The sequence below is a fragment of the Amphiprion ocellaris genome, chromosome 7, assembly GCF_022539595.1.
Source record: "Amphiprion ocellaris isolate individual 3 ecotype Okinawa chromosome 7, ASM2253959v1, whole genome shotgun sequence".
Lineage (NCBI taxonomy): Eukaryota > Metazoa > Chordata > Actinopteri > Pomacentridae > Amphiprion > Amphiprion ocellaris.
Genome location: NC_072772.1, coordinates 28,855,422 through 28,879,359, shown reverse-complemented (window position 1 = coordinate 28,879,359; position 23,938 = coordinate 28,855,422). Strand labels below are relative to the sequence as shown.

General features: G+C 39.6%; 1 protein-coding gene across 5 annotated transcripts in view; it reads right to left on the bottom strand.

Annotated features, from left to right (window-relative positions):
• Positions 1-23,938, bottom strand: part of nbeab (neurobeachin b) — a 193,748-nt gene that overhangs the window by 21,626 nt on the left and 148,184 nt on the right. For all 5 annotated transcript variants that reach the window (XM_035944771.2, XM_055012144.1, XM_035944774.2 and 2 more), the window contains 7 exons: positions 18,376-18,493; positions 18,190-18,292; positions 17,405-17,520; positions 15,066-15,178; positions 5,615-5,755; positions 4,447-4,566; positions 1,002-1,154 (listed from right to left, as the gene is read on the bottom strand). In XM_035944771.2, the coding sequence (XP_035800664.2) occupies positions 1,002-1,154; positions 4,447-4,566; positions 5,615-5,755; positions 15,066-15,178; positions 17,405-17,520; positions 18,190-18,292; positions 18,376-18,493 (864 nt within the window). The remainder of the gene's footprint in view (positions 1-1,001; positions 1,155-4,446; positions 4,567-5,614; positions 5,756-15,065; positions 15,179-17,404; positions 17,521-18,189; positions 18,293-18,375; positions 18,494-23,938) is intronic.

The following is a 23,938-nucleotide window of genomic DNA, read 5'->3' as shown; positions in this document are numbered from 1 at the left end:
AATTTTCTGTCTTCGTGCTGCTCCTGAAATCTGCTGGAAGTCATGAGTTACATGTTGATAGGCTGTCTGTAGTAAATGTGCACACGCATGCAGACGGAAAATGCCTTGCACACTGCAAGTGATTGGGCCTGGCATTACAGAGGATAACTCTATGGGACAAACTCGCCCTCGGCCTCATCTTTTAGTGACATCGCTAAGGTCAGGGAGGTACAATGTTAGTATTGAGCGATGCCCTTTATTAGATGGTTCATGAATAAGACAAGGAGACACCGATGCATGGGAAGGTTAGAAAGAAGAGTGGGAAACTGATTTATTTGCAGCTATGAGGGGACAGAAACTCTAAAAGTAAATCATTCATCAAAACGTTACATATACCCATTGCTTCATATGCAAAAAAATCTTAATGAAATCCGTTATTACTAACAACAGAACATTAATGAAACTATAGATCAAAGAAAATGTCCTGGTCTAGTCTTAGTCAAATTTAAAGATAAAATAGAATGGGTAGTTGTAGACCATAATCCTGAATATGATACCATACTTGTATTGCTCCATGTTTTTTTTCCTACTTCCTGTTTTACATGTGAGCTAAATGTATTTATATGTATATGTTTGCATGTATTCATAGCTATATAATCTGACTTTCAATTGCTTTCAGTTAATATGGTTCATGAATCTGCAGTTGCTATATTTTCCTATGAACCACAGAAAGGGAGCTGATACATTAGAAAAGCTTATGGGGGTGCAAATAAAGAAATGTGTCTACTGAACTGTATAAAAAAAGGTTAATTGGTGAGTATACTTTTATTTCTAGTGCTGTTATTACTGAATTATTAACTGATAATGGCGGAATATAATTTGGAGGTATAAAATTTTTAAGGTTTACTTAAAATATACTTTTACTTTCATGTAATAACTGAGCTAATATAATATAGATGGATCATTTTGGAGACCATACTGATACCGTGACATTCCGGATTTGACACGTGGCTAAAACTTACCATCCTGTTTATCCTGACAAGGTCCTCAGGCTTCTTTGCCCACGCTGGCAAGTCCACGTCACAAACCATGGTCCTGTCCTCCCTCATCCCCAGATGGTAGCCATTGCTGTTGACAAACATCTCTGGGAGGTAGTAGAACTCAGGAATCAGTTCCTGAGGAAGAGAGATGTTCATGTTTTACAGCCGACTGTCAAGGCCCAAATGTTTAATACCACACTCCTCACCATATAACCACCCAACAAGTCAGCCAAGTGCAAGAAATAACATATGTGAAGACAGAGCCACAAAAACAGAGAAAAAGGTTGTGTATCCCACTGAGATGAAGTGAGAATTCAAGGGGAAAGGTAACACAAACAAACTAAACAGCAGGGCATGAGAAGGCGGTGAGAGGTGCTAGTCCAGTTATTCCAGGCAGAGGTGTTAGGTGTGTTAAATGAAACTGGAACTGAGTTGGGTTTTTCTCCCTGGTCTCTGGGTTCTTGTGATGGGGTCAGGACCTTGCAATGGAGGGGAAGTCAGCATGGTAAAGGAGCCCCCTATGTAAAGCCTGGTGTGATTCCTTACATTGAAGAAGAGAGCAAATATTTATCCAAGTTTAAGACAAGACTATTCCTACAGGGGTTTCTCCTGTGTTGAATGACTTCACTGGTATTTCTCCATATTTTAACCCTGTACATTCACGCCACGTATACTTTACATTGCTGCTGACTGTTAAGACTATGCATAATATAGGTTTTTAGATGGATTTCTTATGTTCTAAGAATTCAGCCCAAAAAAATGGTAAGACGCTTGCTGTAGAGACTGAGTGCAGCCCTCAGTTGTATAAAAAGTCAGTTAAAAGAGCTTATAAATAACATGTAAACGTAGTATAAATAACAACTAAGAAGAGAACCACACACTTAACCACACCAGGGACACACTTTTTGATGGTAAGATGGCAGTGTGCATGGCTCAGTGCTCTCCTTTTCAGTGCTTCGTAAAAATAAAAACAAAGAAAACAATATCTAATGATGACCTGTCTTTAAAAAAATTAAAATCGAGATACTTCCATAGAAAATAAATGGTGGCTTTAGCAAAGCACTGGACTAAAAATGCAAAACTACTGATATTGTCATTTAAGAAATTCTCTCAGAAAACTGCCATTTTGCAGGCCCCACTGTGATCCTTTATCCTTCTGATCATACAAGTAACAGAGGATAAGTGAGTCAATCCTTTGCACAATCAGGCATATGCACACCAGGAATGTAGATCCTCCACTCTGCTCTAATTAGAAAACATACACACAAGACAAGTCAAATGTTGCTGCAAGTCAGTGTCTTAACTCCTTATATCAGGCTTGTTTTATGAATGCGGCGTTTGTCAGATTCAGTGGTACTATGGATTTTTACATTGCCTATGGGATACATAACGTGCAAAGCTTTTAGACACTCATAAATCACGAGGTTTTCAGAGAGCGAGTTAGCATGACAAGGTACAGGCCAATAACACCCCCGGTCTGCTGTTGGTCACATTTCACCCTGTGCACACGACAGGGAAGGGAGTAAAGTAGCCGTTTCTCTCTTTCCATCCGTCTCTCACATGCACACACATACACACAACCGCACTTTCCCTCCTCTTTCTCGTTTGTAAACTTCCTGCCGTAACTCACCGCCAAGCCGTTAAAACTGCCAGCTCCGTTTTCAAGCCACCCTCCCATGGTAGCCATTAATTCCGCAACAGCATCGTAATGGGCTAACAAGTCAATCACACAAGCCTCCATTGCTTTACACTGTGTCACCTTAATGACATGTTCGTCAAAATCTGTCACCAGTGGAGTGCTGCTGGATTCCTTCAGACAAAATGGTGTCAGTTACGTGTGAGAGTATATGTGTATGTATGCCCACTACTTCCAAGAAAAAAAAAAAATCAGCTGCTCTTTGCCCATGAGTGGCTGTGCCAGTTTAACATGACTGCATGCGCACACTGAAATAAATGAGAGCTATGGGTGCACATTAACATTAATGATGGGGTGGTCGGGGAGGTGAGGGCTTGGTCGGTGCAGGGTTGTTTCCATTTGACTTGCTCTTTTAGGAGGTCATCCCCATCAGGGGTTCAGACTCCCTTGGTCTTGTCGTCATTACTGCTGAAGGAGGCTGGGGTTAATGAAGGAGAGACCCTGGTAAAAACAAGCTCTCTTTAAACCAGAGGCCCAGCAGCCTGCTCGGCATACTGGTCCGAAACTGGCCTTAACCCTGGACTTTCTGCTGTGTTTCACTCGCTGTGGAGGCTGTATGGCGTTTCTGTGCCTGTCTATATGTTTGGAATGCTATAATATTTTGGATATGACTATGTTGAACGATGTCCTTTATTATAAATGACGTTCAAGATTTTATTATAAAACACAATAAAAATTCATTTGTAAAAAAATTAAAAAACTAACATGGAGATTATTTGAAAAGGACCACCATACATTATAATCAAACCCATTATTATAGTGGCATTAACTCATTTTAACCTGCTACATTACAAGTAACTCAAACAAGCTCTTATGCAATATTTTCTTTCTTCTAATGCATAATGAAATACTGTTAGCTGTCCTGCATTGTCCTGCAAAGTACAATGCTTCTGCTAATAGATCAGTAGCCATTCTATGTGTGTAAAAACAAATGCATGCAGACATACAAGTAGTTGAAAGTAGACTATATTTGTTAACAGGGTGGCGTTTGACTATTCAGTTGTTCACTGGCTCGCAGCTTTCTACCTCTGCCTCACACAGATTGTTGGCTGCTCTCCCCCAGATCCTGGCACGTAAAAGCCCTGTCTGTACATAAAAGACTACATTTTAAATAGCTTTTGTCATTAATGCTTTATTAATTGCCTGGGGCAACACTACCCGATGCAGGGTGTGCTAGAAATATATGACACTTTGAGGTCAGTGCGTATCCCTGCTGCGTGTTATGCAGTGGGCAAAATGGAGGCAAATCAGCAGGGTTCAGCGTTTTCGGTGACTGCTCTCTGGATTTGCAGAGAGAAGGCTTTGTCTTTCTCTCAGATGCAGCCTTTGTTCAAACTCAAGATCAGTCTACCTTTGAGATTGTTTGCTTGCTGCGTGAGATAAATCAAATGCGCACCAGGTATTCCAATGCACTACGCGTCTTTGTGATTCACTGTTTGGATGAGGCATTTATAATTAATGGTATATATTTTTGCTGTAGTGTTGAAGCATACTGAGGAGAGGAGCAGAAAAAGAGAGAGGCTTGCCATGGTTATATGGCAAATTATACATGCAGACTGTATCGCTGCAATCTTGCTGGTACATTACATATTGAACAATATTTTGTTAGAATTGGATTACAAACACCCACAAGAACACAACACCAGCTTAAAGAACACATAATAGTTCTACTTATTTAAGGGCAAGATCTAAACCATACGTTTTACTGTTTGCTTTTGTTGTGACTCTTACCTTTACATCAGACGTGTCTCTCTGACAGTTTCTCCAGGAGTGAGCAATGCCTGAAAATGTGCGGTCAGGGTGGTCGAATTTGTTGCTATTGGCACAGAGGAAGAACGTGGTGAAGGGCTCCTGCAGAGAAACAAAATTAGACATCACAAGGAAGGATCAAATTTTAAGGATTAAATTTTAAAAGCATGCTTTTTTCTAATATTCATAACCAACCATTTGGCAAATCTAAATGTTGCTTTAAACCTGAGGGGTTGCATACTTATTGTAAAAACATGCAAATAATCTGAATTTCGTGCATTATTTCAATGTTATTTTTACTATGGCAGACTAAAGGATCTCTGCAGAGATCAGTCATTCATTGTATCCAAGCCTGAGGGAGAATTAATTAGTGTTCTTCCTGAGTACAGTAAGCCATAATGATAATTGGCTCAAATTTGGTTTTCTCAGACTGAGATGGCAACCATTGCCGGTTGGAGCGGATGGATCACTCACCAGAGGAAGAAAGGGATTGTGGGAACAAACCCACTGAGGCCAATCTAACTGCTGTCAAGGGAGCTCCCTCAGTTCATCAGCCCCTTTCTACTAATGATGGGGGGGAGGAGAAATACAGTACAAACTCTCCATAAAGCTCTTTCAAATTTGTAAGCTTCTTCAAAATCACTAGTCCGCCAATTCTAAGAGGCTGTGTAGGCTGTAGGAGCCCGTTTTGTAGGGCAACAGACTAGAAGAGCATGTGCTTTCTCTCCCAGAGTAAATGAGGACAGTGCTCAGTAACCTTGATGGACATGTCTCCAGCGCTCACTGGGTTGCCTGAAACACATAAACCTGTCACAGCAGCCTCTGTAAATCATTACCCAGCCACTCTTTATTTAGTTCACATATGCTGGTTTACTGGCCTGTGAAATGTGTTTTCTGAGCGCCATTGGTCTAACTCAGGCCCAATCAAATAGAGATGTCGGGCTGCTTCCTGTGCAGAAGCCGACAGACCTCAAAGTAACAGCATCATCAAGTCTGACAAGTGACAATCAACTAATGCAGACAAAAAAATGAAAAGCTGTCTGAGGTCTGGGTTTGACTTCATTCCTATTCCCATACTTGACTAATTCAGAGATTTTGAACGTAGTACTATAATGAGAGTGAGGGTGGTTGAAGGAGTGATTTTACTCACTATTCTGACAAGCCAGTGCAGGGTGGTTGCAGCGGTGGAATAGTGGGAGTTATAATGACAAGGTGGCGTCTGGTCATCTTCCCATGTCTCGTAGCGTTCTGCGTAGAATGCTGCACGCTTCGGATTCAATGCACCAACAGGCTGAAAAGAAAGTAAAGAAGAAAAGGTGTAGTTCTGGCAGTGGAGTCATTTGTTCCTCATTCACCAGTGTGAGTGAAATGAAAGTTTTAATCTCAAGGCAGCCCTAAGCAATTATAAAAGCCTCCTAATGTATGCTTTGTGAAGCCAAACAAACACAATGTGCCCAATATATCACATAGAAAAGTGTGAGCTTCCATCATCTCACAAGACAATCTCCTAGTTAAAACAAAAACAACTAAAAAATAAGTTGGCTATGAAAATAAAATCCATGTAAAAGAAATGCAGCTGGGCTGATTTTCATTGAAACGAGTAATAAAACATTCAAAAATGTTACAGTAAATGTTTTTCGTATTTTTTTTTATCAAAGAATCAACAGGCAGTCTACAATTACTGTAAATTCAAAGGCTAGAATTTTCTATCCATAGTGACAAAAGACACACACAACTACTGTATACAGTCAAAGCAGCCAAACATACTGTATGTATGACATGTTGGGATATTGACATAAATCTTACTAACAAACCTCTGTTTAACTTTGAGGGTCATATTTACTTAAGACAACCAAGTCTTCCTCTTCTTACTTGCTCAAAACCATGCTCAAGATATATAAAAGCTAAAAATGGAGAACTCAAAATCAAATAAAAGAAAGCAAATAGTGACAGTCTTGATCCATTTGATAAACAGCTGATAATAGTAGTATTTCAAAAAAATAAATCCTAATAGTAACAACCAATCTAAAGTTTTTTTTAAAAAAAGGCAACGTCGTCAATTGCTGATCTCATGGTCTTCAAACTGTTCTGGGTTTGGATTAAAAAAGCACAAGCTTCAGTTGATTCAGTGAACAACAGAAAGTCTGAGGACTGTGTCAGGCATATGCCTTGCAGCATATTAACAATGTAGTAAAACAGTCAACTCCAAGAGATTTATAGACAATTTTATTTATTTTATTCTGAAATCTGTATTATGCATAGCTGTACAGCAGAGTGACTTAGAAGTGGCATGAGCTTCATTCTTTGCTTTTAGTATTTTATTTATTTTCTCATCGCAGCTCCACACACAGAATTTAGCTGCTCCAATATTTGGTCTGTTAGAAAACTGGAAACAAAAGCCATTCTCATTTTCAGCATCATTTTTAACTGCAAGTCAGTTGTGCTACTGTAAAGTTCTTTAATGCATATTAGGTTATTACTACAAGGAATTTTTGGGAGTTTGGCCTTCGGTCAGCTCACATTAAAGAATTTTGTGGGTCAGCGCATCATTTTGTGATCCAAGAGTCATATTCACCATCTCAGATCTTATATCCTCCAAAATAAACTAATAATAATAATAATAATAATAATAATAATAATAATAATAATAATAATAATAATAATAATAATTATTATTATTATTATTATTATTATTATTATTATTATTATTATTATTATATAATATAATGTTTATTATTAGTAAATTGTGACATGATAAATCAGAACTAAACCTTAAGCTGAGGTGGACTTACTCACACTTCTACTTCATCTGACTTATAGTCAACACTACAATTGATGTATTTTTTTTAGCAAGTTCATTGCTTTTCCTGAATGACTGCCATGAATTACTAACTGATGCAGGAGGTCTCATGAGCAGCCTTCTTTTGAAATGAAACTGTATTGTTCATGCAGATATTCTTCAGTCATGGAAGGATTATTGGAAACGATCATTCTTTATACTTTGTAAATGTTTATACAGTGCATGCAGAAGCAACATGTAGACCAGACCAGTTTATACCTGGTGACTATACGTCATACATAGCAGGAGATGTGATGGTCCATACTCACTGCAATGAAATGTATTTAAGACCATAACAGGCAATGAAACTACAGTACCTCTACTTAGATTTACAGGTAAAAATCTTTTTTCAGATGCACGGTGCAAATCACCTGCCCTTCTGCTACTTGTATTTGGAGAGAGAGATGTAGTGAGGCCGGCAGACAGACTGGTGGAGAGTTTAGGGAGCTTTACTCCGGGATTTGTCTGTGAGACCCCATTATTCCTGTGAACCCTAAATGTTCCTGTTGCTCTCTCTTCTGCCGGTAATTTAAAGGGGTATTTTGGCAGGGGTGAGCCTGATGGCTCGCTGAGGGTGGAGGCAGGCGATATGAGCGTCTCCTGCTAAATACTGTGTGTAATCCATGTGGATTAACCCTGGCTGACCTGATTTACACCCAACACACCCACCAAGCCAAACACTTTACTCAGCACTGCTACTACTGTCTGTGTTCAGATACCTTCTATGCTACTGGGTGCTGCTGATGCAAGTTACCAGAGCCAATACAATATAGTAAAATCTAATAGTATACCCAAAAGTGTTAAAATTATCAATCACTAGAAGTGAGGCCATATCAGTTTTTCAGAGACTGAAAAAAACCACTGGTTAGCGTTTATGGATTATTGTTATTGTAAAAGCTACCTTCATATTTTCCTCTTATTAATACAAGAAGAAGAGAAAACCAAGATACCCAAAAACCCTCAACCAGAAATGTACTGGTAAATACCTGACCCTGAAACTCTCCAAAATGCCAAATGAACCATGCCAAATGAGCAATGAATGCAGTGTCAAGACTGAAAATGTCAGAAATCATAAAAACTCCCATATTCATTGTGCTGCATTTGAACAACCGTTGCCTCATGATTGTGAGGATATAAAAATATAACATCATTGCTATTTTTATTTGACATCCATCCAATTATTCCATAGTTAGGCCAAACCTTGGCTAGTATGGTTCATTATTTAACCGCAGCCTCAGTAATAACTTCAATATTGTACTGACACCATCACTGGGTTTTTGCCCTTTGGCAGCTGTTTCATTTTCATGTGTTCTTAAGGCAACAAAATTACTCCCATTAAGCATACGTTTAGTGGTGAATAAATTGCTTTCTCTGCCTTTTCAATCACCCCATCCAATATAAGAGCCTCAGAGGCATATTGGCAGTCAATATTAATATACTCAGTACCACTGAATCAGTTACACAGGGGGAAGGGAGACTGGTAATGTAATCAATGGCAGAGTTTCTACCTGAAAGCTGCAGCTCAGAGGTCATTTGAAATAAAATGAAAATCCTCATTTCAAAATGGTCAGAGATTCATGCTTAAAAATGATTCTAACATGATTTGTATGCAGCCTCGGTGTCACGGGTGAAGTTTCAGGTTCGTTGTAAAGACTACCGTGGTATCTGTGTGTGGCACAGTGGACATTCCTAAAGCTCTAAGTCAAGAGTAAATGGGGTCTTTTTTTTTGGTTCTTCCTTAAAATTTAATGGCAGTCCACATCAGTGTTAGCACAATTGAATAGACTGAAAGAGAAGTTTATTGAGATCTGCATAGATTTATGGGGTGATAATAGCCTTGCATGTGACGTCTTGGCCCAGCTGGATCAGGGTGCAAGCCACAAGCCGTCTCACAGTCCGTAAAACCGTGGCTAGTGTGACTAATGCAGGTTAGAGCTGTACAAAACATCCAGGTAATGCATGTGACAGAGGAAAATGAGGGAGGAAAAGACAGCTGCAGGTAACACTAATGAATGTAAAACAGGAATAAACAATTCACATAACAGCTACTAAAACCAAACTTTACAAAATGTTTGGTTGGTAAGATTATAATTTTGATTAAACCATATGTGCTTTACTTTTTACTTGTTCATTTTAATATCATGGTAGAAAATGAACTTAAACATGTTATTACAGGCAAGAATAAGTGATATAAAGGATGTTATTGTCTTTTAAGGGATAGTATAAACTAATATTACAGTGTAAGCCTTACATTTTGGGCACAGGCAAAATCTAAATATGTACTCAGCTTCACTGCTACAATCATCTCTACCTTTTCTTGTGCCTAAACTATAACCATACTCACATTTTGAATGAAACACCAAGTAACAGGGAAGGAATCCAAAAACATGTTGACTGACAAGGTATTTCCTGTTAATTCATCTATTGGGCTCTACATGAAAGGAAACAAAAATGTTCTGTTTCCAAGTTGTTCAGCTGTATAAGCATAAATATAATAAGGCGTTTTCTATGTGACTTTTAGTGCAGTGCAGAAGTAATAATGATTTTATTCTGTTTTCCACAGAGCTTGTGCGGTTGGAGAGATCAGGTAATTATACTGACTGCAAGGCAAACTTGACATCACTTCACCCATATCATCGGAGAAGTTATTCTTCATAGGATGCTGTCATCTTAAAGCAAATGTGTACCTGGCCAAATGTTCAAAACTACATAGTTTGGGACTGTTGTACAGCTGATGTACACCAAATTCATTGAAATGCAAAAGAAACAGCAAGGTAAGGATAAATAAAGCATACAAATGGCCTGTGTCTCAGGTTAATGGAACTGCAGTGATGGAAATAATAATGACAAAGTGAATTCAATGTATAGATGTAGAAGAGTGCTAGCATAGGGTGAGACATATATACATAGCTCAGATAAAAATTAATGTAAAGACAGATAAAGAGATGATAAAAAACTATATCTGTACAGCTGGTTTGTCGTCTACCATTTGTAAAGATGAGGCTGTAAACTGTAAAAGTTTTGGTGACAGAGCTCACTTTATCCTTCCAAAGTGAACTGTAGAATATAGAGCTGAGTGGGATTTTTTGTCTTAACAAATCTTGACTCCTTGTGTGCTGAACATGTTTGCATACCTGTTATTTTTCAGCATGACTTCGTCGTGCTATATCTGCACAACAGTCGTGACTGCAGCTGTGGCTAAAATAGGTGATGATTATCAGTACAGTCTCAGCTCAAAATTTCTGCATATAGCTACAATTTAATATTTAATTGAGAGAAATATTTGTCTCAACTGTCACTGTTCCAGTAACAAATGTGTCAAATGTGCTATAGGCATGAAGGCAGTGAAATGAAGTGCACAAATAAAAGAAACCACGTGAAACTGTAATACAATGATTATAGGCGGCCTTGAAAAAGACATTGCTTCTACAGCATGTTTGCCAAGACATCGCACTCAGCTGCAAGAACATGGAAGCTTGTCATAATGAAGCTTCCACACTGTTGTTCCTGGGAGAGTTCAAGCATAAAGTAAAAGGCTACTTGCACGTTAGTTCAAATTCTGTACATCTCCACATAGCCCTGATGTGTTCTTTTAGCTAGACAGACAATACATGTTGTGCTTTATGTATGGAAAAGTCAAAGTAGAGTTTCCGGTCAACTAACTCATTCCAAAATCAATGTATACTGCTTCAGATATGCTTTTGTTTTGACTTTGAAAGAATACGTCATTGGGAGCAACTTGAGGTTCAGAGTCTTGCCTAAAGACATTTTGGCACATGGAGAAACCAGGCATTGAACTGCCACAGATGTTAGTAGTTTAATAAGAAATGAAAATCCGTTTGTGATAAGATAGCCTGAGTACTTCAGTGGTCCTTTAATCCTGTCGTACTCACCATCTGTTGATCAGCCCAAATCAGGCTTTGCTTACCTCTGTTCAACAAAGATTAATCACCTCTTCGCTTTTTGTTACATCGCATATCATACAGATCGCAGATACAGGACAATGAAAACTACCTCAGACAGCTCCACACTTTCTCCTCTCTGTGTTTATTTCGTGTATAGCACCTGACCCAGTGAAATACATCAACACAACTAAACAAAGTATGATCAAACTTAAAATTGGCTTCAGACTCAATCAGAATCATTTCTGGTGTTTCACTTCAAAGATGCAGGAAATGAACGTGGCTCTTGGTGAGTGTGTGTGCAGAGAGTGTCTCAATTTGTTTGGTTATATCTAAGCTACCTCCCAAAGAGACGCATATTGCATTTTATATTTCAAAAGAAATTACATTACAGTATCTTGCCATGGCGCTCTGTCAGGAGAAGTCGCAGTCGTTTTTGCTTGCCTTGTCAGAAGCAAGGCTGCATGCAGCTCTAGTCTGATGCAATCAAGTTGCTCCAACTCAAGATAAAGCAGATGTGCTTCCAAACAGTCTGACTGGAGTGGAAGTGAGGGTGAAAGAGGCTCCATTATGGAAAGAAAAGTATGGAGGTGGTGCTTTGTAGCAGCCAAGTGCTGTCTAAGATACTGAAAGTTTTTCTCTCTGAGATGCTCAGGTTAGACAGCCACAGAAAATGATTTGAGAAGAAAACAGATTAAAATAAGTTTCTCTGTTTCAGCACAGCTCATTCAAAATATGCTTAAAGGGAAAAACTACAATATCAGCAACTTTCTTTAAGGCGAAAATGTATGTAAATGCTTAGAATTAGATGGGTTCGGAAATGCACTTTTTGGTGTTACTTGTCTCTTGAAATGATATTTTACAAAAGACACAGAATACATTTTAGTCCACGTATGAAGTAAGTATGGTGTTGAACCACATCTGCACCTTTTGCTTTTTATGCAATGAAATGAATTTCCATCACATCATTTAACAGCTATGAGGAAGATTAGCTTCCCTCTATCTGTCATCCACTTGTCACTCCATCAAGAAATAATCATTAGAATCTAATGAAACACTTCACTGCATGAATGTGTCTGACATCCAAATATGCAGAACTCTGGCCTCGAGGCAAAGCAATGCAGTGTTCAATAGCACTGTTTACACCTGAATGAATGCCCAACCAGCAGGTAATTGTAGGTGTGTACAGGTTGGGGAGGATATTATCTGCAGATCAGCACAGACCTCAAGCAGTTCAAACAATGCTGTTCATCAAGTAACAGTCATGTATAATTGACAAGCAGGTCTCAGGTATGACTCTGATCTGTGGGAAAGAAAGCCTCCAAAATTGTGCAGTTCCAGCATGAGATAATTTGAGAAGAATTAATGAGGATTAACGATGCTTTGGTCTGTAATTTTGTCACAATTCCAATATACCCAGTGGATTAACCTACAAGCAATTATAGGACGGTTTATTTTCATATTTCTGCAGCTCACTGAGCTCTGGGCGGACAGATGATATCATACGGAATGATTTGATATTATCCAACCATAGGGGGAAAAAAATAAACAAATTAAAACAGGAAATGAAATTAAAAATAGGAATGCAATAACCACAAGAATCAGTGTGCTTTGTAGAAACTGTATCCCCATGTTTTAAAACTATCAAGTACTGAAAAGTGGCATTATATGCTTGTTTAGATGTGCAAATTTCTTTACCTTGATCAGACAGTTGTTGAAAAGAAACAGTAGCATATTTGACTTAGCTCAACTGGTGATTTGTAGCGCTGTACATTTGGGAAGATTTATCAGAAAAAAAAATTCATTTAGATCATATTGGTATTGGTACTAAAACACAAATACTGTCTCAAAAAAGTGAACTGATATCCAGTTACCACATACACACAGTCTTCATGGAACACAACTACATCAACTAGACATACACCTAAGAAAGACACACTCAGTCCTAATATACAATGAACAAGTCTCCAGAGACTGTGCTACTACCACTGATCCATAATTGAACAAAAGGGCAGACCAAGCAGGGAGGACGACTGTGGGGGCCTCTGTCCCTCGCTGCTACACTAGCTGTGAACTTTTGGAGGTAAGAGCCCTGGGGTTCCAAGGACAACTGTCAGGAGACACGGGCTGTGAACTCATGCTAATGAAGGCAGCTCAGCCCTGTAAACAGCATGGGAGGATGTCACTGGAATACATTACAATACATAACTGTCTCCCCGGGGCAGAAGGGTTGCACATGGCACAGCTCTGATCAGGCCCTTCAACACACACATGCATATACACAACGCATCCTGTGGCTTTCTTTGCCCACCTGGATATCACACAGGTAAAGTGGACAAATGCTGAAATGACGGCGGCAAGACACGCAACTGAGCTGTTTGCCCAAAACGTTCGGGGCTTGGTGAAATGCGGAGAGGTGCTCCAGAGCAGTGGGAGCTCATTTTCCAAATTCCTGACGCTGTAACTCATCCACAGTTGTTTCACAGCAACTTTCTTTTTTGATTTTAAAGTTCTTCTCTCTTGTTGCAAAAAAAAAAAAAAAACAGCAAACAGACACGACGAGAAATGAAACTTGATATTAACTGCTGAGAATTGAGATGGCAAAATGAGGCTCCTAGTCAGAATTGCAATGCTTTGAGGGAAACCGGGGGAATGAGGCAGCGATAAAGTGTTAGAGAGAGAGAGAGAGAGCTCAGACAGGAATGCGGCTGTTTTCAGGTCAGTGAGCTGCAGTGTGCATAGACGAGAGACGGAGAGAGACAGAGAAACAGAAGGGGGGTGGTAAACCCATAAACCAGGCCACAGTTTGTGGTACAGTGATCTGCTGCGTTTTCCCCTTCAGTCAAAGACAGAGCAAACATAATGCTGAACTTTATCTATGAGGGTTGCAGGGCATTAGGGACGTTGTGTCTGAGCGCTTGCAATTTGGCAGCATTTCCAGGACTCTTGTTATTGCACAGCTTGATGTGTTTTTGACCTGCCACATTTACAACACCTTTCACTGCAACGCTGTCAGTTCATCAACCTTGAAAAAGTTGCATTCAGAGCAGAAACTTGAACTGATAGATGGTGACATTTAAGAAATTAAAACAACTATCAAGAATATGTCTATGCTGTGCTTTATCCTGGAAAATAAAAGGTTTGTGATTTGTAATTGTGTGTACATTTTGTACTTACTACTTATCTGACTTTGTTTTATCTTATCATGAATGCTCCTCAAATTTATGCTATATGTTATTAGCTATTATCAAAACTTAGCTACTGCAGGTTTTGCATACACATACTGCATTAAGCTTGGTATCAAACACAATCCATATCTTTGAACGTTAGTCTGATTGGTTTATATAGTAACTTTGCACACATTGTAATGCCGTATATGGCTATCAGAAAATACTTTACAACTCATATTAAGATAATGCTTTAAACACATTTATTTTATCAACTGACCTTTGAGACCATCAAAAAATGGTTGGGCTACATGAAGCTTCTAAGGCTTACTTAAATCATAAAATTATAATATGATGGTTATTAAAAAAAAATACTTAAGCCTCTCTAAATAAAGAAACCACAAAACCATTTTAAGGTTAGAGTTAAAGTAAACAGTGCAAAATATGTGTTTCAACAATACAGCATGAAATAAATGGGGAGTAAACTTACAGAAGGTATTTGAGTGCAGGTCAGCATTTTCCACTTTCTGCATGTCATGAATTTAGACTGCACATGATTCATTTGCCAGTAAATACCATATTGTTTTACAATCTGACTCTTAATAAGGAAATCCCCTGCCATTAGATCCAGCTGACCCCGCTTGCCCCTCTTTTCTCATCCTATTGAGGTGCATGGCCAAGAGGCCTCTGTACCTTGGAAAGATCTCTGAAGTTCCCTGGCAAGGTCAAGTCGAGCTCCTCGGAGTCATAGTTGGTGAGGACCCAAGGAAAGACTGGGTACTGGTTCAGGTCATTGTACGTCCTCCCTAGACACACAGAGCAGACAGAAATCTTTGAGTGATGAAGGGTTGGGAAGGGAACATAAGGGTTGAGAGCAGGGCAGGGTACACTTGAGGCTTCAGTTACTTTGGGGGATCAACATGCAACATTCCAACAAGCCCCGAATCTCAGAGCCCTCAATCAGATGAACTTCCTTCCATGCTTCCCTACAGAGTCTGCCAGGGAAACACATACACTAATAGAAGAGAATGTTTTCTGTGCTTCCCATGAGCTGTGCAAGTTACAGGAGGACTGTCTTTGAGTTTGTAGAGAACATAAGCATCTCTAAGCAGTGAGGAGTGGATGTAATTACAGATAGATAGATCCTTCTGGGGTCCATGACTCCAACTGCCTCAAATGTCACTACAAGCATGATCCACTGATTGGCCAGATTTGAACTTCCTGTGTATTCAAGAAGTGAAAATATGATTTTCAGATGGAAAAAGCGTGCCCTACAAAATCCCTGGGAAAAGCAAAAAGCTTGTATAATGTTGTCGATAATGCTCTACCTTCCCTTTGAAGATGACACTGATACAGCTGTGAGGTCAGGTGGGGGCCAGTTTAAATCTGGGCCTGGAATAGGGCTTTTACTGACGAGTTTGTTGAAATTTTTACTGTCGGTAATAAATCGAGCTGAAAACATTGGCTGAAACGCAAACTGACAGTTAAAAGGTAAAAACATTTGTTCTATGAAAAATAGTAACAGGGCAAAATATTCATTCTAAGATGCCAGTCTTAGAGTATGTCAGAGTTACATTCTTACATTATTATCCAACAACCTGCATTGGAAATGAAACACTCCTCCACACATTAGCATCAATAATATTACATTTTCATAATTGATATTCATGAAGTAGCTGGATAAACCAAGAGTATCTTTGAGCACATTGCCTTCTTAGAATTGCATTCTTGGTCTATCATCATGCAAATGCTAACACATTCATTGTTTAAGGTAAATGTGCATTAATTATTAAGAGGTGGTAAAACTAGGGTCAGAATAATATAAGCAGTTTTATCATAGCAAAATGAAAGCTAACGCATTTCGAATTATCATATTATACGATACGATGAAATAAGAATATATAATGAAAATGAATTTCTCAAGTCTTAAATGATTACCTACACAACATTATTAAACGGAAACAGTCCAGCAGGTGTGCCTCTGCAGCAGGTTGGCATTTGAGAATCTAAAACTAGCAGAGCAAGTGATAACGGCTGACAGGCTAGTCAGTGAGAAGGCTTCTCCGGAGTAGCCAGGGTCTGGGGGAAGCTAGAGACCATAATTATCCAGGTTAATGCCACACACTCAAAAGGAAGCAGAAGGCTGAGTGCCGAGGATGAGTCGAGCGTTGGTGTGGTTAGACCTACTGGTGCTGAGGCCTGAGTTAGGGTGGCAGCATGTTAATAACAGTGGAATAGTGTTTAATTAGAAGACCACTTCCCGTTCGCACCTCTTCCCAGCACTTCACCCCCCGCCTGTCTGCCGCTCCACACTATTCTGACATCCCTGGCAGCCAGGGTCATTACCAGGGATTTTTAATGAATTTTGGGCATGTTTTTCTGTCTGCCTTACATCTAATTAGCTGACAATAATGTATCGAACTTGAGCACAAGCTAAATATAAATATGCATGAATATGCAGCGAGAGAGAGGATGACACCTCTCTGAGCAGAGTAGCGTGCAGTCGTTCTTGCCTTCCCTGTTAGTTGCAGTTCAGATCAGAGAGCCGACAACAGAACCTTTCAACTCCACAGACACACACGTGTACACTCTCACAAAGCCAGGCACTAATTATCTGGCAAAATCTGCTGTGCCGGCTCTTTGCTTCAAACAGCATACTCGGTGAACAGTGAAGTGTACCATGTTGAGCACCGCTTAAGGCTACCAAGGATTCTTAAGCAAATACGACATACCTGAGGCCACTTACACTACGTTTTCAGTACCACTGACACATAAAGTTTATTGATCATGATAGTAAACCTTAAAGTCACAAGACTCTAATGGTGAAAATATTCACATGGATAATAGATTAAAACTTTCAAAAGTTGCACATTTTACCCAAGTAAGGAAAAAAACAAATCAGAATCAATCTGTTTAACTGATGGCTGCGGAAAAAGAGAATATATTATTTCCATACCTTCAGCTACTTCCAACTTACAAACATAAAATTTCACTTGGGAATCACAGAATTTTAGAGTATTACAAATCGCTACCTGCTATAGTGTTGAGAAACATGAGGTACTCAAAGTTGGAGATTTCCCTCCTCTGCCAGCGCTGGGTCATGTTGGAAGATTTGAAAAGCTGCCGGGGGGTGGCAAGGGAGATGCGCCTGGAAAAAGAACAAATCAAGACACATGACGTTGGTGTTAGTTTTGGATATTTTATAACTTGTATTTGTAAAAATGGAAAAGAAAAAAACTGGACAAAGCTATGTTTAAATTCAAAAGATTTTCTTCATCATAGAAAACTGGTCTGTGATATCGGCAGCTGTTAACCAGCTTGATGTCTGCCACGCCAGTTTTAGAGTTAACACACTGTGATGTCAAGCTGCAAACCAAACAAAATGATATTCACAATTTTGACTGGAGTAGCACTGTGACAGCTAGGTGTTAATTAAGAGCCCTTACACAGTTAATCTTCTTAGTGTTAATTCAGGGCGGTTTGCTTTATACATTCTTAAATAATGTATGAGTGCTTGTTTTGCTGTATATAAACAGGCCTGTTAGCACTATAAGAGCGTAAAAGGAATCTCTATTTTTTTCCTGTGGTAACTGGCCTGACTGCAGTCCTGTTGTATAGAGTCTTCTGTCAGAGAATTAGGTCAGTTCAGTCAGGGTCAGTGCACATCCACTTCAATGACTGGAGCAATGGGACCTCAAATGACTCCGCTACAGGCCGGGCTGCACAGATGCAGCACCACAATGGTCATAAAGGAATTACAACATCCCAAATACACAAGAGTGTTCTGTTGATGTTCCTTTGGTGTCCTTTGACCCACCTGGCTTGTGGAAGTCCATAGCTGGTGCCCACTCCTACTCGAGGAAGACTGTAGACCACTTTCTTTACTGTGGCCTGGTCGGGAAAGTTGAACATGACCGAAGCTGTGGACAGTGAAAGACATCATTTAATGGTACAAAGTTTTTTTTTTGATGTTTTATAACACTTCAATTGATACTTTACTTACTTCTGTTGGCCATAAACACCTCCATTGCAGTGTTCTGTAGGAGGTAGCGTCTGGAGAAGACTGCCCGAATCTCACTGAACATCCATTTCCCATGTAGACCCTCAGTGTATGCTAAGACCTAACAGCAGACAGAGAAAAGAAAAAAATGTTCTTTGGTTATGCATTAAACCAGAGTGTATGAGGTTACAGGTGATATAAACTACTGATCATTTTTATTGGTTAATGTTAAAGAAATTATGAAAACAAGAGCAAGCATAGAAGAAAACAAGAAAATGTCAGCATGGTGCTTTCCAGATATACAGACAAGTCAACTTTCACAGGATTTTAGATTGTTTCATTTCTTTGCAGTACTTTATCATGATTGAAATGAGGCAAGTTCTTAAGTATATTGTTGTTTATTACTTTAATATTTTTTAAATGGCAGCTGTTTCCCTTTGCTACTTGCAAGCTGCTTCCTCAACATGGCAGACTACAGAAAACAACTTTACTAGACTTATAGTCAGTCACAATAGGGTCAAGGCACCCTGCTTTAATTCAGACCTGAAATTTCACCAGCAAAATTCAATCAACAAGCATCATGCCAGTACCTGCTCCATTCATTTCTTTCTTTAACTTGCCACAAAGAATGAGTGAGATATTATAATGCATGCATCTAAAGAACACGAAGCTCTTCGAAGGTCTTTTGAATGCTTCACATTTTTTGGAGCAAAGGCAAGCGGTCAAAGAAACAACCCTCTGGATCAGAGACATAAATAATCAATAAAAACCACAATTCCAACAAAAGGAGAAAGCAGACAAAGAATCATTAGTGTATGCAGCACTGCTGGGACTGCAGGTCCACACACAGAAAACCAAGACAGTTGTTCTGACAGGTGAGAATGTCCCATCACACACCTTTTCCCCTCTTTCCATCTCACTTCCCTCTCACTGAACAATTTTGTCCAACAGTAAGAGCCAGGGAGCGACCTCATCAACTCCCCAGGTTATAATCACACATAGGTTCAGTTCAGAGAGAGTGTGTGAGAATAAAGATATAACAGGGCAGTGAGGGGGTGAAGCCCTACAGCACATTAGTTTGTGTGTGGTGGGGTGATCGTAGTGGAGTAGGCAGGGAGGGAGGGAATCAGAGTGAGATGTTGAGCTGGGTTAGGTCTGATGCTAATGCTCATTTAAAATAGTGACAGGCTGGAAGAGTGCAGCATGAGCCGGGCTGCCTTAATTTCTCCCTGGAATAGCTCGTGGCCGACCTCCGTGCCACATCCAAAATCTCTGGAGCTCAATTAAAATTGGATTAGGTGGAGATGCTGGATGTGCGGCACAGCATCTCCAGTGCTCTCCTACCAGTAATGCCCCTGCTTGACACCTCTGCAACCCCCAACTCAAACAGTTGTCATAGAGACAGCACGGCCCCGAGGAGGCAGCGTGCTGACTGGAATGGGGATAGAGAGGAAGGGAGGTGAGATGGAAGGACAGCTATGGAGCTGCAGGCACACTGTTGAGGGCCTGCAGCAGCTCACTGGGAAGCAGGGTCTCTTTTATCCCCCCCCTACACTGTAGCCAGATGTTCTGGAAGTAGTCTTTTGAGTGCGATGCTGAAAGGCAAGTCATACAGATATGCATCAGGGGAAGGCTACAATAGTTTACTCCATCAAGGGACTAGTGAGCTATTTGAATACATATTGAGTTATTCTGATGTCTAGAGACTCTGAATGGTTTGTCATTTTCACCACAGTCTCTATTTATTTCATTAATTCAACAGCACCTCCCTAAGTCTCCGTTTGTTATATCCTGCACTCTAAAAATACTATAACTACAACAACCAAGGAAGTAATAAAACTGTAGTTTACATGGGATTGTCAAACAGACACTGTACTGCAGCTTCTTTGGTATTGCAAAGTATATTAGAACAGCTGTAATACTGCAGCTCATAATTGATTGTCAATATAATATTTTAATATGGACTGTTTCTTGTTACGCAGCTAACGTGAACATTTTGCTGCCATGACAAAGTACAGGCCAAAGGGCTAGCTGTCAACAAAAGAGAGGCTAAAGAGGAGAAAAAAGAGCTGATTTCAAACCACCGAGATCAAAAAATTTGTCATAACAACAAAGCTTTGGTCTAAACCAACATGCAGGGGCCCCTGTAGACTTGGGGATTTGACAAAGCCCAGCCCTCATTTTTGGAGGCCCAGCTGTAAAAAATGCCATTTAATGAACCTGTCTGCTGAAGCTGTCCCCTGCCTGTCAGAGGTGTCAGCCAGTGACAAGCGCTGGGGACGGCCGCCTCCAGTCACAGACAGGCCTGCCAGCTGGAGACTTCGGCCCCAATCTAATCACGCCACCAGGAAGGGACCGGCGCTCTGCTCTTGGTCTGTCACGCTCAGGGCTGGGGGAGCAGCGAGGGGGTGGGTGAAGGGGTTTGGTATGGCCGAGAAGCACAGCCTTTTGTTTCCACACAGGTCCCTCTATGCAGGCTCATTAGGAGCCACAGGCGCATGCGCTGCTCTACCAGCTGCAGGGAGATACACCTCTCCAGTATAACAGCCGTAATGCAATTTAACGTCTCTGTCCTCCCTTTCCTTTATTCCTCTCCTCTTCTTTCCCTGATTTGACAGAGGGCAGGCTGCATTCTGCCTGTAGAACATCACAGGAGAAAAAAAAAAAAAGGAAAATATTGTGACAGATGAGATGAGGAAAGGCACAGGTGACACCAGTGTTTAGGCTGAAACTCATATATAATAATGTGCAGATGCTCAAATGGAGCGCATCAAGCTTATAAGCGATAGGAAGCCACTTCATGCAAGGAAATAGATTTTAATCATATTTGACTCCCGAATAGCTTCACCACCATATTGACTGAGACACAATGACAGATGTTATTAATAAATCTAACGAAGCATTTTCTCTAAAACCTGATGCAATTTTTGCCCGTACGGAACAATGCAATCCCCCTCCACTGCATTTAGACCAAAATAAGAAAATAATATAATTCAGTGAGACCTCCAAGCCAGCATGACTGATATATTTATATGAGACTGTGGAGCACACTGACAACCTGGTATCACAGCACCTCTGCTGCATTCTTCTCAGATTTGTCTAATAGGCTTCCACAATAAAGCCTAAAAACTGCATGGTCCCAGGCGGCCACAGAGAACAGTGAAGTGGAAGAATAAGGGGAGGATACGAGCGGCAGTTTCATTTTGAGTGATATGACTACTCCCCCAGGAGCAAGTGGGATGGATTTCACACATGGCAATTTGGAGGATCAGCACACATTGCGTATACTGTATTCAATGGCTGACCCCAGGCAATATGGGCCAAATCTGTGAAGAGCAGGCAAAGGAAAAGCATAAAGCCTGGTAACGGTGAGAGCAGAGAACAACTCTCAGCTAAGTGGAAGAGCATCGTCAGCCAAAGGCAACATGGCAGACTGGGTCACAAAAAAACATATTTTGGCTAAAATTCAAACACATACAATGTTTAACACAGTAAAAAAAAAATTACTTAAAGTGTCTAATAACTCAGATTACAATAATATTTTCCTACATACCCCATGTTATATCTAGTATGCATGAACTGTTTTATTATTTTTATTTTATTATTTTTTTATTTTATTATAATTTTGGAATATCATCCCATGAGATTTCTGTCTATATTGCAAAACAGTGGACATATATTGAATTTTGAGTAACCGTGCTTACACGAATGATTAAAAAATGGCATGATAAATACAAAAGTATCATCTCTTTTCAAAAATAATGCCCATATCACTCTGATTAAGGCACAGTGCATGTTAGTAACAGTTTCCATGTCAGCAGAATAAAGTAGTTCCCATGAAAAGTGTTCACAGTTGTTGTATGTATTTTACTGAAATCTAGATATATATTTTTAAAAATTAATTTCAAATGGTAAATTAAATCAGAACAATGTGCATGAAAAATAGCACTTGGATTAAAGGAGATCATATAACCTTATATAAATTGGGTGAACTGAACCTTTAAAGAAAAAAGGGGGAATGGACACAGTGTATATATTCTTCTTTCTGCAAGCGACTCAGGTGAGTCGACACACTGAAATGAAACTAATACCAACACATTTAACTTTATAAGGACATGAAGACAGAAATCCTACCCAAATCCACATTTTTATTTTAACTTTAATCCCTTTACATCCTGCAAAGATTTATAATGTATGCTTGAGCATCAAAGCATGTTTCTCATTTCATCCTTCCTTCATGTGACAACTGTTATGATGTGTAGAAAATATGTTAAAGATTTCCCCCAGATTACATATATGAAAAAAAAAAAAATCTGCATTCCACTTGGTTCCTCTCCGAGAGACCCGTATCTCAACTTCAATAAAGTAGCAGACTCCTAATGCAGGTATTGGGGGAAAACAAGATACAGATTTGCATAATCAGTGTCACTATACATTTGGGTGGTAGCTGGAGTGTGGCAAGATGACACAGCTCGGGTGCTCTGGCAAGACCAGTGGGATAAAGGAGATGAATATGCATTAAATATGCTGGCAGTTCACTGCCCCAAATGTCCAGCCAAGTTTGTCAATAACATTCATGTCAGGGATAGTATTTCACGCACATTAGCAGGCCCTGCAGCGCTGTCTTCAACATTGCCATGGTAGGACAGGTGGGAGGAGCCGTTTTCGTAGTATGCACTCTCTTCTTAAAGAGTAAAGGCTCTGTCTATGTGAAAAATATAAAGCCCCAAGAAATGCAATAAAAAAAAAATCCAAACAGTAACTTAGACTTGTGTTTCTCTACGGCAGTTATAGAAAGTGTGGCATTGAGCCAAAAGATGCAGCAAAAGGCCTCTGAGAGGTCAGAAGAAACTATCCAAAATCAATGTGTTTCCTCAATCATTTTACTGATATCAGGAGTGTGCTATCTATGTGGTATATGAGTGCAGTAGGAAAATAGATATTCAATAATTCTATTTCATAAAGTAGGTGTAACTAAAACAAGCATTTTTTAAATTAAAGCACATAGATATTAGAGTTTGGATGCTTGTGTAGATTACATGAAAGCTTTTAACATTTACAGCTATAAAGTAGTGCACAATGCATGCAGTGGGCATACAAAATGTTAAAACATGAAAAAGGGCACTTGAAAGGGGAGGTCAAATTACAACTCCAAATGAATCATATCACTATTGTACATTTTGAGGTGATGTACAATAGTGGCATCCAGGCTAGACACCGTTTGTGCACAGACTGTTCATTTTTGGAATATACTAAGAAGGAAATAAGTTTGGGAAACAGATATTTTGGGTTCCATTAGTTATCCCCGTGTTTTTGAAAAACAGATATCAAAGCGTATATTTTAAATTAGTTTTTAAGCTGTCAGTGATGACAATTAGCATTTGAGCTAATATGAATCTTTCTAGAAGTGATTATGGGTAATAAAGTTACTTAGGAATTTCATGTCTTTTTCTATCAAATGTACATTATTTTGTCGTCTCCCATCTTGTGAGCAAAACCAACAAACATTTAAACATACATGTGACATATGAACGTGGTCAAGTTGTGACCCACCCACAGCCACTTC